The sequence below is a fragment of the Myotis lucifugus genome, unplaced genomic scaffold (assembly GCF_000147115.1).
Source record: "Myotis lucifugus unplaced genomic scaffold, Myoluc2.0 scaffold_59, whole genome shotgun sequence".
In the NCBI taxonomy this organism is placed as follows: Eukaryota; Metazoa; Chordata; class Mammalia; order Chiroptera; family Vespertilionidae; genus Myotis; species Myotis lucifugus.
In genome coordinates, this window is record NW_005871107.1 from 6,306,852 (window position 1) to 6,319,766 (window position 12,915).

Below are 12,915 nucleotides of genomic sequence, written 5' to 3' on the forward strand. Positions count from 1 at the left end.
TCACAGTACTTTTGAGTCTTCATTGTGTGGAGAACAAGTTCTATTAGAGAGTGATAGATGTACAAGGTATGGGAAATTGGACTGGAGTTTGTGCTGACTTCTCTCAAATGCTTGAGTGAGTGAGTGTATAAATACTTTTGTATATAACATAATTTTCTTAGCCTCACCCACAGTTTTAGTATTTACAGGTTCTCATACTAGGTTACAAGATTGAGTAAAGAATATTTCAGAACTAAATATGTATAATATAGAAATACCTAAATGCTATTCAGAATCAGTTTATCATTTCACCACTTCTAACTTTTTAAATATTGATTGAATTGTATTTTCATAATTTTAAACACACTTGGTAATATGTAATAGTCAACTATACCTATTTGACGCATCAAAATCATTAATAAATATCTCTAGTGCCTTGAAGACTAAACTAATCATAATAAATCTGATTTTACATTTTTGGGCATGAGATAAAATCTGTGTAATGCATTAGCAATATATGTACTTTCCTGTGACTATTTTTACTGCAGAGAACCCATATTATTTCCTATAAAAATTAAGAAAAAAAATGAATAAAAGATATTCATTGTCGGTTTAGCTATAATCATATATATTTCTCATAAACTCAACATTTACCTTATTTCAGGACTATAGTAATATTTTAGAATTAATAACATGATAGAGAAAGCACTCGGTCTTGTTTGCTTCCAGAAAAATTAATCAGTCAGAAAGAAATGTTAAAAGCACAAATCTTTAGTCTCATTATGTTACCTTTAATTTTGATTATAAGAAGCCATTATCTTGATAGGTGTGACACCTCAATGCATTATAGTGGGATACAGCGATTTTCAACCAGTGTGCTGCAAGCATTTTTAAAACATGAAATACCTGAATATTAAGTCAGGGGCAATGACCTCTTTTCCCTTATATTATCAAATTAAAAAATGACAGCAGCCAACACAACAATAGCCATCCAGTGTGAATGAATCAAAATGATACCTATTTTTTGTCAGGTCGGTAAAAGATACTGAGAATGTGGATGAGCCAATTTAGAGACATATCTGTCTTTTTAAATTTTTTTCAGTAAAAGCTAACCATCTATAATTGTCATTTAAGATTTTTTTAGACTTTTAGTATTGAATCTGCTAACTATCAGTGAGTGTCCCACCTTTCCCCTCCAAGATCCTGAAGGAAAGAGGAAGAAAGAGAAAGGCAGCTATAAGATGCAGTGTATGGGGTTGGCTGTAGACCCCACTGAGGCTTGGGACCATTTCCAGAAAGTTAGATTTTGGATTTCAGTTCTAGTTACTTTGTATCTCTGTGTGTTTAAGCCTGTTTATCTTTTAATACTGATAATAAATTATTTTGTTTCCTAGTTTGCAGAATTTGATCAGATTATGAAGTCTGACCCTGACCATTTAGCAGAGTTGGTTAAAAGAGTCAACCACTGGCTTATCTGCAGTCGCTGGAAGAAGGTTCAATGGTGCTCACTCTCAGTCATCAAATGTAGGTGTTTTCTTTCGCACCAGGATCTGAAACTAGTTTGGAAATGAACGGTGTGTGGGAATGAATGGTGTGTGGGATTTATAAAGTTGTCTCAGTGTGAGTGCTGGACAGCAGGGATGGCATCGCCTATTCACCTCGTTTTCCTGGTTCCTCGAGTAGTAGTAGCTCATGTTCAGGATGTGATAAATGAGTGTTTGTGGACTTTCTTTTTTTGAGTGTATGTGATACTTCTTAATTTGAATGTATGATGGGAGAATTAATTTCATCATGCCCTAAACAAAGCACAAGTCACTGTCTTGATTCTTTTCTCTCTCCCCCACCCCGCTCCTCACCTTTCCCACACCATCCCCTAATCTCTCAGACTTAAACCAGAACTCTTCCCACCTGTGTAGCATCATCAGTACAACATGCCAAAATTTTCAAGATTTTAATGGTTTCTCCTTTCTCGTTCCTGAAATCTTGTCAGTCAACAGACCCTGTTGATTCCTCCTCCAAATACTGTACCGTCTTCCCTCTCTATTGCCAGTGCCTTAGTGGAGCTCTTCTCCGCTTGCATAGTAGCTTCAGTGGCTGCCCGGTTGGTTTTCCTGGGTTCCCAGAGTTCTCTCTCTAAACTAAAAGCCTTGTATGGAGGCTCCCTTTAACGTAGAGCAAAGTCTAAAGTCTTTCAAGATCACAAAGTGGGGCTTCAGCCCTTTTCCTGCCTCTGCTCTCTCAGACCCTGTTCTCAGATACTCTGCACTGGGCTGCTTTCTCTTGTGTTTCTGGCCAGGTTGTATGGACAACTTACCTCTGACCCCCAGCAAGGGTGAGGGGCAGAATTCTTTTTGGGTTCCTGAGGGTCTATGGAAACCTTTAACTGTAGGGAGCTATTGTGAGTAATTTGATTAAATGTATAATTTTCTCTCCCTCCAAACTCACCAGAGTACCTGGAACAGTGCTAGACACATGAAAAAGATTCAGTGTAAATTGTTCCTTATTAATAGAAAAATAAAACTCTTGACCTAATGAAAAGGAACTGTGCAAAGGTTATTATTGAGGTTTTTTGTTAGACAATTATGAATGTAGGTAAAAGGATTGCTATAATAAAAAAGGTGACAGAAACTCTTTCCCCCTCATTTTCCAAGTAAAATATAAACAAAGTTGTCATGATAGTTCATTGCTTTCAGCTTAATACATTGCATGTTGATGGACAACACATTATATTAAAATTGGCTATACTGTACCATTTGTTCATGGACTGTATTGTGCAGTGGTGAAGTCAGCAATTAGTCAGGATCTTTGCAGGGTGATAGAGAAGCTGAACAATGTTTCAAGGTCAGAGCAGTCTAGGACATTCTGGGTAACTAAAGTTAAACCCTATCTAATAAAGACGAAATATGCAAATTGACCATCACACTGTCACAAAGATGGCGGCCCCAGTCCCCTCAACCCCGCTGGAGTCCCACAGTCCTTTCAGCCCAGCTGGGCGGGGTGGGGGGGGGAGCGGGCAGCAGGTGCATGGGGTGGCTGGACCCGCCCTCAGCCCCCCAGCCTCCCAGGACAGGCCCGAGGCACAGGCAAGCCTTGGATGGTGGCTGCCCAGCCACCCAGGGTGGGCCTGAGGTGCAGGCAAGCCTCGGATGGCGGCTCTCCAGCCGCCCAGAGCCGCCTGAGGCTCAGGTAACCAGGGCTGGCCGAGGCTTGCACTGCCGGCAGTGGCAACAGCAGAGGTATGATGGCGGCGTTGCCTTCCCCTGATCACCGGGTTGCCTCCCACCCTTGAGGGCTCCCGGATTGTGAGCAGGCCGGGCTGAGTCCCCCCCCCCCCCCCCCACTCCAGTGCATGAATTTTCGTGCACCGGGCCTCTAGTATTAAATAAGTACCTTTACTGTAGGATTGTCAGAAACTTCACTCAATATGTTCATTGTGAATCTCCAAAAGTAGCATTTAGTTTTTCCTAAATTCATATGACAGATGAATCCTTTTTTTCAAGACATACCTATTAATGTTTCATAGACCAACATTACCTAGGACAGTTTGGGAAGCAGTGGTGTAGCATAACAAGGAAATAATACATTTAAAATGTAAATCTAGTAGTATACATGGTGTGCTTTTATTTTAAGAAGTATACAGAATTAAATGTTAAACTTCCTGATTTTGATGTCTGATATGAGAGTTCATGTTTCTTGAGAACTGCTTTGTGAAAGAGTGGTTTTTAAAACGGTTATAGGTCTGAATTAAACGGAATAATTTTCTATCATATTTTTCTCTTGCACATAGTGAAAAACAAAATAAAATATCGAGCTGAAGCCTGCATTAAAATGCAAAAAACTATTCGAATGTGGCTTTGCAAAAGGAGACACAAACCTCGGTAAGATGAATGGTGCCTAAAGAATCCCTCAAAACCTAATTACTCAAGTATGAAATGAAGTCATAATGAAGAGCAGTTGGGATACTCAGAGTTTTCTCTTTTCTCATGTTCTTTGTAAAAAGATGTATTGCTCTGTTATTTGTATGATTTATTTGAAATTAGTTATTTAATTACTTCATTGCTAGCCTCATGCTACAAAAGGATTTGAAGGAGCTTACAGAAATTTAGACACAAAATAAATGGAATGAAAGAAGCTCTTTTATTCTGATTATTTTAGTGACTCTAGTTTCTTGACAAATGTCACATTGACATTGTTTTTAAAAACCTTATTAATATAAAAAAACCTTATTAATGTTTTGACCATAATTTCTGGATTATCTGTAGCAATTGTCCTGCTATAAATTTAGTCTTTATTTCTTATTTGCTCCTTTTATTATTAATTGATACTCTTTAAACTTGGAGGTCTGAATACCTGTTGATCTTTAATGCCTTTTAAAGAGACTAGGTGACTCTTTCAAAGCCTTCTATAATTTGAATTCTCAAAACTTTCACTGTAAATATAGAAGGCTTCAATCCTGTGGACAGGCATCAATGTCATTCACACCCATATTTGATTATTATTATTTTTTACCTTCAACAAGTTATCTTAAAAAAACAAGAGAGTATACTGAATACTATGAAAACAGGAATAAAATATTCTACTTAATATGTTTTGCATTTTATTAAAATGAAAAATGAACGTATAGCATTACATAGTGAAATTACGCTGACGAAGCATTATCTTCACAGCATCGACGGCCTGGTTAAGGTCGGCACACTGAAAAAACGGCTTGATAAGTTCAATGAAGTAGTAAGTGCACTGAAAGATGGGAAACCGGAGGTGAATAAACAGGTCAAGGATCTTGAAATTTCGATTGATGCGTTAATGGCCAAAATTAAGGTATGTAATTTTAATCTAAATGGCTTTGACTTTTCAAAATAATTTAATATCTTTTGTTATTGGTGTTAAAATTATATAGGAAATTGCCTTATTGTGTTAAGGATACAAAGTGTTCAAATGTTGAGTCCCAGTGATGACGAGTGATGCTCATTATAATGCTCCCCTAACGGTTTGAAAATTTTCATAGCAGAACTTTAAAGTGAGCAAAGTTAAGCACTTCCATCTGTTGCTAGGAAAGATTTTTCCCCCCAAAATAGTAACCAAAATACTCTTTGTAAAATGCTAAAATGCTATTGTATTTACTTTAAATAGTAACTAACTACTCTTTTGGTAAGCTTTTGCATAATCATTACTGAGAGAGGATTAATGCAAATTATTTTGTTTCATGATTTTCTACTTTCAGAAAATAATTTTTAAATGATAAAAGTAATGTAATATTAACAATTTGGAGAAAATCACCAAAAAAAAAAACCTTACCAAAGTAACACATTTAACTATTTTACTGTTGTATATTTCCCTTCCTGTCTTATTTTATATGCACATATTTTTGCATAGTTTTTATCCTAATGTACATTTAGTTTTCTGTCCCGATCATTATGCCATATGCCTCGTTCCTATAATTATATAATCTTCATATAGGCTGTATCATAAATTACTTAACTGTTATGAAAATAGCAATTTCCCTCCAAATTTGTCAGAATAAATGGGGCCTTTTTTTTTGTATTGATTTCCATTTATTTGATTATCAGTGGGATTGATATGCTTGCAATTACATTCCATCTGTCTCTTCATATCTTTTTCTGTTATTTTTTAGGGTCTTAATGTTTTTCACATCTAGTTAAATGAGTCAATGCAACTATGTGGATATAATACCTTAAAGCAAGCCTTTTATTCTATTTCCTGCAGATATTTTATGTAGACAGTGGTCAATCTTAGAGACATAATGGAGAAAGTGGAGCAAAAGAAGAATGAAAATGCTTTGGCTAAGCTTAGCTGATTTTACAAATCTGTTAAGAGCCATCCCTGTTTATATGGTATTAATCAATTAAAATCAATCAAGCCACATTTTCTGAAGGCTCTCTTAGGAAAGTCATCCAACAATTTGGGATGTATTTAATAATTTCTTAAATATTCCTTAGGTACTATTTGAACATTATTATTAAAGAGTAGTAAACTCTGACAAAATTAATAATTTCTTAAAAATAATTGTTACCTACAGTATGTTACTTTGTCCACAGTACCTCTTTAGATATTTGATTACTTGATTAATAGGAAATAGATGTCGAGATTTGTGTGCAAAGGTAACTTTTAAGTGTACAAATAGTATAATAACGATAATGGCCTTATTGCTTACCAACTTTTCTAGTCTTTGCTGTATATGTACATATTTATTTTATTATAAGGGCACATAACATTGAAATTACCATCTTAACGATTTTAAAATGTACAATTCAGTAGTGTTCAGTATATTCACATTGTTGTACAGCAGAAGAGATAACTTTTTAAGTACATGTTTATTATTGTTTTAAAGTCCACTATGATGACAAGGGAACAGATACAGAAAGAATACGATGCACTAGTTAAAAGCTCAGAGGAGCTCCTCAGTGCTTTACAGAAAAAGAAACAGCAGGAAGAGGAAGCTGAAAGGCTGAGGCGTATTCAAGAAGAAATGGAAAAAGAAAGAAAAAGACGTGAAGAAGATGAACAACGTCGAAGAAAGGAAGAGGAGGAAAGGCGGATGTAAGGCATTCATATTGTCATTTTGAATTAGAAGCTAACAGAACAGTGAATTCTTGGTGGTGTTAGTTGATATCTCTTCTTATTTTTAAAAATAGTTCTTTATTTGAAAACTGGAGGTCCAGTGCACAAAATTCATGCACGGGTAGGGTCCCTTGGCCTGGCCTGCGATCAGGGCCAATCAGGTTCCCCGCCTCCCCACCTCCTCCTTCCCTCGCCGCCCACCTGTATGCCGCCATCTCATGCCCCTCCCCCCACCTCCCCACCTCCTCCTTCCCTCTTTCCCTCAGCGCCCCACTGCTGCCACTGGTCACCCGCCATGTTCTGCGCTGTCCCCTGGTGGTCAGCTCATGTCATAGCGAGCGATCAAACTCCCATTTTCCCAGTCAAACTCCCAAGGGGACACTTTGCATATTAGCCTTTTATATATATATATAGATACCATAGTCATATGCTGCTTACTGATGGAGATATGTCTGAGAAATGTGTCATTAGGTGATTTCATCCTTGTGTGAGCATCATAGAGTGAACTTACACAGATCTAGATGGTATATAGCCTACTACACACGTAGGCTGTATGAATGGCATAACACCATTGTATATTCAGTTCATTGTTGACCAAAATGTTGTTATGCTGCTCCTGACTGTAATTTTAGAGTAAGTCTGAAAATGGGGAAAAATTTATAATAATAACATAACATAAAATGATTTTAACAATAATATGAATTTTGGTTAGATTCTTACACTGAGGATCTCTTAACTTCCTGTTAAAGCAGTGACTTGTGTATTATTTAATAAGCTAGAAAAAAGGCTCTTCTACTTTTCTGCAGTTTTAAAACTGGTAATGTTTTGAAAGATTTGCATAATTGGGTAGACAGAGGAACATGAGTTATTTAATTGGAGAAGGAGTAGAGCGAAGCACATGTAACCAGGACCTTGCAACTAGGCTTTGTAACCAAATTACTCTAGAGATGTTAAAGGTTATGCAATATAATGTATTAGTTTTGTTTCAGAAGATTAATTCTCAGTAGAACTAGATTTAAAAAATGATAATGTATATGGCCAGGCGGTTAATGTGAGCCCCCATTCTGTAACCTTTGTGAATAGTTTAAATTGCCTTCTGAAGGATTCCTGATTTTTCTATAACGTTTTTGAAGAGTTTTCTTTTCTTTCTTTCTTTTTTTTTGTTTGTTAAGGAAACTTGAGATGGAAGCAAAGAGAAAACAAGAAGAAGAAGAGAGAAAGAAAAGGGAAGATGATGAAAAACGTATTCAGGTTTGTACTGATTAGACAGTTGAACTGAATTTCTATCAAAATAGAATCTACAAAATTATAAAACAGAAGAAGTGAAAGCAAGATCTTGATTTGTTAGATAGGCTGTCATTGGTTTATCTCAGAGATGAAAAGCAGTTTCTGAAATGGTTATGGGCAGGGACTTTGGAGTCAGGAACGTGAGTTAAGATCCAGCCTCTGTCACTGACAGAAATGAGGACATCGTACAAGTCACCATGAGTGACTGGGCCACAGTTTCTCTCTGTGGAATGTGGGTAAATAATAGTTGTGAGCATCAAATGAGTTAACACATGTTAAAGCATTTCAAACGGTGTTCAGTTCAATAAATATTAGTTTGTTATTATTATTATTATTATACATAGGGGAATGCCAGATGAACATTTATTTAAAATATAATGTCAGAATCTACTTTCCTCCAGTTAAACAAATTATAAAATATTATTTTATAACATTGTAGACACTAATAGTAATAGATTAGAATAAGATTCTTTCCTCATCCCCATTTTTAAAAAAGTCCATGTCTGAGAGTAATTGAACACGTATTTGAGTTTCTTTGCTTTATTAACTTATCCTGAGCACAACCAACACTTTAAATTCCTGACATCTGCTTGCCTGGTGTTAGTGTTAATGTGATACCTGGGATACTCCTGTGATATTCGGGACACTCATCGTTATGGAATGGTGGAACTATGGTTTCTCTGCCTTCTCTTAGATTTGGAAAGAGCAAGTATAAATTATAATATAGAGAGAATAGAGACTGAAGAGCTTTCTGGTTAGATGATACATTCCTTACTAAGGAACTTGTCTGGAACAATTTTAAGTAGGAATGGGGATGACCAAGAGGACATGTGGGGACACTTTGGTGAACCTGCTTTCTGTCCTTGGCAGGCTGAAGTGGAGGAGCAGCTGGCCCGACAGCGGGAGGAGGAGTCCCAGCAGCAAGCGGTGCTGGAGCAGGAGCGTAGGGACCGCGAGCTGGCCCTGAGGATCGCCCAGAGCGAAGCAGAGCTCATCAGTGACGAGGCCCAGGCGGACCTGGCGCTCCGCAGGTACTGGGCTGCTGGGTGGGGTGTGGCGCTCTCTCTGAGGTCTCCCTCTGTGCCTCTCACTTCAGCCTGAAGGGAATAGGAGGATCATATTCCTTAGGCCCTGGTATATTTTAAGTAAAATCATTTAAAACTTATTTGTATCCATTCTTATACCCAAAGGAATGAAACAAATGGATTTTATCAAATTTTTAAACTATTGAAAAACAAAACTGATACTTCAGTTTATGAGTACTTTAAGAAAACATATCAATGTTTACTCTGATAGTGCCAAAGAGTATTGTATCTTTATACATCTGGTTTAAGGTAGACATCTAATTTCTAAATACCTGCCATTAAAGTCTATAATGGAAATCAGTCACTTTATTATAATCCAGTCTATTATATTTGAGGTTGGTATTTATTATTTTCCTAATGCTAATTATATATATCCTAACATTTGAAATGAGGGGAAATTTTACACACACATACACACTCTATGTTTCAGAATAAATAGATTTTCTTTTCCAAGAAGGAAGGTTTATCATATTGAAATATTTTGGCTCCTGAGGTTTCTGAATTATCTCTAAATACTATATGTTATTGGAGTGTGGAGGAATTTGGAAGTCCTTATTAAAAATTTCAGGAAGGTTTTAGTATAATAGATTCATTTTAAATTTACAATATGGAAATATTAGTTTTTTTGAATATTTGTAAAAACAGAGCAAAACTAGTTTGTGGAGTTCCTTTATATGTAGGTATATATGTTCTGTATGTATAGTGAGGCACATTCATATACAGTGGGGCCTTGGCTTACGAGTGTCCCGACTAACGAGTTTTTCGAGATACGAGCCGTCTCTCGGCCGATTTTTTGCTTTGAGTTGCGAGCTAAAATTCGGGTTACAAGCCAGCTTCAGATACCCCACCGCTAGTTGGCGCAGCGAACGTCACAGTGAACACCACAAATGTTGCCCAGCATCACGTATCTCACTCGTTCACTTTAAGATTTGACATACGAGTAATTTGAGTTACGAGCTCCATCATGGAACGAATTAAACTCGTAAGTCAAGGCCCCACTGTATGTAACTATGCTTTTCAGAATGTTAGAGCACTGTTTATGACAAAATATAATAAAAATAGTAGATGTTGCTATTTCCTTGTGAAAGGAAAAACTTGTTTTATATTATAGAGCAGTGCTTAGATTTTATTTAGCTGAAAACAAGATAGGGAAGGAAAAGGGTATGTTAACTTACCTTCACACTTTTTCTAGTAAGTGATTATATTGGGGAGTTTTGGGGCCTGAATTGTGTATAGAAGTATATTATATTTAAATAAACTGAATAGGCCTATCAAGCACAGGTATTATAATAATTTTTTAAGCTGTTGAGTTTGAGTCCAATAGTTGGGCTCTTGGTTAACATTTCGCCATAATTAAAACATTCCCACCCATCTGTGGCTTTTGTACATGCAGACTTAGCTTAGCTGCTGTTCCATTCCTCCCCCCTGTGTTATGTTGCAATGGCCGGAAGTCTTTGGTATAACTGACCAGTGGGTTGGCCAGGCTCCTAAACAAGCCAGGCACTGACAGCTGCCATTCCTAACGTGTGAGGACAGACTGAAATGGGCAGAGCTGGCTTTAGTATGACTGAAAGTCATTTCTAAGGGGCTCATTAATGTAGTCATTATTGGTATTCATGGCTAAGCTTTTGTGTGAGCCTTTGAAATATTCAGCTATATCCAGTACCATTCCTTATACTATGTGTAAGATACTGGCTCATATGTGCACTGCTTCCCATCTTCAGAAAGATGCACTTCTTCCAGAGTGAGTGGTCTCAGGGAGGGAGTGGACCATTTAGGACCTTTGACAAAAATGACAAGTCACCTGAGATTTAGGTGAAGCAGAATTTACTAGGTAATGGGACCACAACTAAGTGATTAGGAGCTATTCAAGCAGTTGTAACTTGAAGGGAGGAAGAGTTCGTTTTAGTTCTCCCGTCGGACAGGCCTGGAGATGCTGTCCCCCCATCTCGAATGCCCATTGAAGTCCTGCCTGTAAGCCTCTCTCCCAGGAAACTTTCTCTGACCCCTGGTCCTGTGAGTGCCTTCTCCTCTGAATCTCCTGGTTAGTGTATACTGTGCACTGGAAGCATTAGCAATGTGTTATGGATGATGTTCTGTACTGATGTCCCATGTTTGATAATTTTATCTTACTCCAGGGCTTACATTAATGTTTTTGAATGTTTATTTTGCCTTTGTTAGTACTGAATTCTTTCTAACAATTTATGAGTAAGAACTCTCTAGCCCTGTTCTTAATGTGTTCTTGGGTTCTGTGATGTATTAAAAAATATATGTAGATGGATTCTGCTGCAATAAACAATTTCAAGTTACTTTTCCAGCTCGGTTACCCATCCAGTAACTTCTAAGTAAGAATTATTTTTCACATGTATAGTATGTTTTAAAATATGGTCTCAATCAATTACACACATGATCCTGGATGCAGAGTTACGATTTCACATAACAGGCATACCTTGAAGACTTGTGGGGTCAGTTCCAAAGAACTGCAATAAAGTGAGTCATAAACTTTGTGCTGGTGGAGGGTCTTGTCTTCAATTTGTGAAAAACACAACATTTGTGAAGCTCTGTGAAGCAAACACAATAAAACAAGGTCTGCCTGTATCTGAAATTGTGAGTAATCTCACACGTAGATTAAATAAAGATTATGCACTTTTTTAAATCAGTAAAGTCACCAAAACACAAGTTGGGCACAGTCCAGATTTTCACAATTCAGAGTTGGTTATGATATTAACAAAAATGTATTCTTTTCACAGAATTAATGGAGCAAGACCCAAAATGACACCGTACGTCATTTCGCTTTTTACAATTTGACTTAGTCATATAACTTTTTTTTTTTTAACAGGTTATGGATATTTTTTAGGAGAAATAATTTCCTTATTGAAGTGAATTTTACATTATTTCCTGTTATTAAAAAGAATAAGATAACTCATTTTTTCGTTGCACAGGAAAAATGTTTAATGGTTCTTGTATGGTGTTCAGTCACAGTAGTTTATGATTTGGTTTCCTTCTTTGTGTTTTCTAACATTGTTTAAACACCCATTTTGTTTTATGTGTTTTTAATTATTCATTACTTATTGTCTTTATAGAAACAGATATAGAGATATAAGTAAGAATAAATAAAATATTTAAAGAAGTTGAGTCATAATAGCTTAGTTTTCAGCAGATGTGATAGTTTATTCTACTGATACCTAAAATAGTTTATAATCTGAAGTTATATATATAATGCTAATTTTGATGCTGATCTGTCTTTTTGTTATGAAAATCTCTCCACACAGAGAGAATCTAAGTAACATTTGGGATATGCTTGTATTTTATACATACTATACATATAAAATTTTGGAATATGCATAAAATCTGAATATTAACAGCTTTTAGGCCCCAACTCTTATAGTAATGGTTCTCAACTCCTCAGACACAGATACCAATAACAAACGTAAAAATGATGCATGTGTATATATAGTTCTCGAAACAATGCATGTTAAAGAGAAGTAAAAGCATAGTAATTTATAATGAAGCAATGTTTATTTTAATATGAAAAGTGCTTGTTTACAACTATGGAAAAATGTAATCAAGTACTCAAATGTTTGTATGCATACATAAGAGCACCATGAATGCAACCACTTCAAACGCAAATTTATGTAAGAACGTTACATCAGTCAGTAAATGCCATGCAGTTGTGAACAGTCCTTTGTAAAGTTCTGGACAGAGTTAAGTACACTCTCCTCTCCATTTTGCAATAGGTGCATCCTTACAGAAATTATCTGAATGTTAAAACCAGGCAAAAAAAGTTCTACATGTAAAACTTTGTTTCCACATACAACTGGTGTGTGTGCATTTCACCTCAATGTTAAAGTCCCATGAGGCATAGGGCAGCTCTTCCATGTGCAGGACATTTGGCATCCCTGACCCCTCACCCCATCAAATGCCAACACCATTGTTCACCACAACGCACCAGGTTTTAAAAATGTTACTGAGTGGATGCTCTCAC

The 12,915-nt window shown here is 36.5% G+C and overlaps 1 protein-coding gene across 9 annotated transcripts in view; it reads left to right on the forward strand.

The window, feature by feature from the left end:
• Positions 1-12,915, forward strand: part of MYO6 (myosin VI) — a 139,586-nt gene that overhangs the window by 112,271 nt on the left and 14,400 nt on the right. For 5 of the 9 annotated variants that reach the window (XM_014456386.2, XM_023754304.1, XM_023754299.1 and 2 more), the window contains 7 exons: positions 1,374-1,503; positions 3,767-3,857; positions 4,647-4,797; positions 6,329-6,537; positions 7,731-7,809; positions 8,716-8,876; positions 11,681-11,710. In XM_014456386.2, coding sequence (XP_014311872.1) covers positions 1,374-1,503; positions 3,767-3,857; positions 4,647-4,797; positions 6,329-6,537; positions 7,731-7,809; positions 8,716-8,876; positions 11,681-11,710 — 851 coding nt within the window. The remainder of the gene's footprint in view (positions 1-1,373; positions 1,504-3,766; positions 3,858-4,646; positions 4,798-6,328; positions 6,538-7,730; positions 7,810-8,715; positions 8,877-11,680; positions 11,711-12,915) is intronic. The other 4 variants (XR_002829434.1, XM_023754302.1, XM_023754303.1 and 1 more) reach the window with 1 other exon arrangement.